Source organism: Seriola lalandi, unplaced genomic scaffold (assembly GCF_002814215.2).
Source record: "Seriola lalandi dorsalis isolate HSWRI2012SDOR001 ecotype SW California unplaced genomic scaffold, Sedor1 jcf7180002054924, whole genome shotgun sequence".
In the NCBI taxonomy this organism is placed as follows: Eukaryota; Metazoa; Chordata; class Actinopteri; order Carangiformes; family Carangidae; genus Seriola; species Seriola lalandi.
The window spans coordinates 99,271-101,469 of NW_019525476.1; the positions used below are offsets into that span (position 1 = coordinate 99,271).

General features: G+C 35.5%; 1 protein-coding gene across 5 annotated transcripts in view; it reads left to right on the plus strand.

Annotated features, from left to right (window-relative positions):
- The window catches only part of LOC111673698 (extracellular calcium-sensing receptor-like), a 7,037-nt gene that overhangs the window by 1,421 nt on the left and 3,417 nt on the right, over positions 1-2,199 (plus strand). For 3 of the 5 annotated variants that reach the window (XM_087169961.1, XM_087169964.1, XM_087169965.1), the window contains 2 exons: positions 984-1,253; positions 1,696-1,902. In XM_087169961.1, the coding sequence (XP_087026087.1) occupies positions 984-1,253; positions 1,696-1,902 (477 nt within the window). Of the gene's footprint in view, positions 1-983; positions 1,254-1,695; positions 1,903-2,115; positions 2,127-2,199 lie in introns of those variants that run through there. The other 2 variants (XM_087169962.1, XM_087169963.1) reach the window with 2 other exon arrangements.

The following is a 2,199-nucleotide window of genomic DNA, read 5'->3' on the forward strand; positions in this document are numbered from 1 at the left end:
TCAAATTCAGAGGGGGTTTACAAAACACTTTGGGCCTTGCGCTGGTAAAACAAGGTAAAACAAGGTAAAACAATACAAATTAGCCATGGGATGTAACACGCCATCTGACTGGTTAGAGAGCCACACCTGCCTCATACCCTTGCTATCTTTTCATTTAGGCACCAAGACCCTTTTAGGAAGTGTATGTGTTTGCACCAGGACATTTTACTTCACTTTCACTTCCTCAAAATGTCCAACACTGATATATCAAGAATTTTAAGAGACATTGCCAGTGAAATGGAGAGTGTTGCACCAGTAGTACACCCTCAACTTTGGCACCCACCTTGATTGTTCCCTTCCCACATCCATGTCATATGTCTGTAGATGGCTTGAAAGGTGATGGCCAATCAGAGAGCTTATTACAGCCTGAATTTGTATTGTTTTACCTAATTTCACCCGTGCAAAGAAAAATGTGTCATGGAGAGGCTAAAAGGAGAAGTTAAATAACTAAACAAATTTAATAGGTTATAGGGAAAATGGGAATGTAAATTGGAAAGGAAATTGTCCTTTTAAATGCCTGATTAAAATCTATATTCATGATTTAATTTATAAATCCAGTTCATGATTTCTCATTTTAAAATGCATTTTCAAATAGATTTTAAATTCCATCATTTATTTATGAATTAATTAATTTTTTTAAGTATATACTTATTGACTGTTTTATGTTATTATTGTAAACCCCTTCTTAATTCCGACTATTTATTGATGGATTAATATTCGATTTGTAAATTATTTTTATACTTATACTACTACTTAGTTGTAGATTAAAAGTTTAATGTGTAAGAAAATTTATTAGTGCCCATTTTTATTGTACAATATCAGTTATCAATTAATGAAATGCTTTATTACTATTTCTGTAACACATGGTTCCCCATATAATATGTAATCTTAAAAGAATTTACTAATCTGTCTTCCAATCTCTCCACTATCACATATCCATACAGGTGTATGCTATGATTCAGATTCTAAAACACTTTGGCTGGACATGGGTTGGTCTGCTGGTCAGTGATGATGATTATGGACTCCATGTTGCCCAGTCCTTGCAGTCTGACCTGGCTCAGTCTGGTGGAGGTTGTCTGGCCTACCTAGAAGTGTTGCCCTGGGACAGTGACCCAAGTGAACTCAAGAGGATTGTATATTTGATAAAGACATCAACAGCACGGGTTGTCATTGTGTTTGCACACGAGATACACATGATTCAACTAATGGAAGAGGTTGGAATTCAAATATAATATAATTTCAGAAATCCATGATAATATTGATTTTTTTTTTTCTTTGTTTGTTTGTCGGTGTAAACTGAATCTTAAACTAATCAAATCCAGCTGATAATGTTGAAAATGTATAGAGTGTGTCAAACGTTTCAACTTGTTGACAATTCTTTAAATATTTCAATACACTTGTTGGTTACAAGAATGAACAAGCATGAATGGACCAGTCAAGACAATTAAAAGGATATTAAATTATTCTAATAATTGGATTTAATTGGTTATGTTACACAGTGAAGCTTACAAAAAACTGAAGCTTGTTTAAACTGAGCGTATTGCACTTCATATTTGGCCAACATTTGACAGTCAAACAATGAAATCTTGGTAGACAATATTTTCTATAAAGTATATTGCACTGTTTTAACAAAAGTCTGAATTATATAATGCATAGGTGGTGCGGCAGAATGTGACAGGCCTGCAGTGGATTGCAAGTGAAGCCTGGACATCTGCTGCTGTGCTCCAGACCCCCCGATTCATGCCGTACCTGAGTGGGACACTGGGCATTGCCATCCGCCGAGGAGAAATACCAGGACTCAGGGCATTTCTGTTACAAATACGTCCTGACCTACACCACAACAACAGCTATGGAAATAGTATGGTAAGGATTTAATGACACCATCTGATTTAAATATGCAATAACAATATACTATAATGTCAATGTGAATATGTTGATACTAATGTTAATACCTATGTTAATACTTTAATATATTTCAGGTGAGGCAGTTTTGGGAATACACATTTCAGTGTAGATTTGCACCACCTCCAGCAGGTTGGATAGAAGTTGGAGGAAAATCATGCACTGGAGATGAAGATATTGGAAATGTTGAGACTGAGTTTTTGGATCTTTCTAACCTCAGGCCAGAGTACAATGTTTATAAGGCTGTGTATGCTCTGG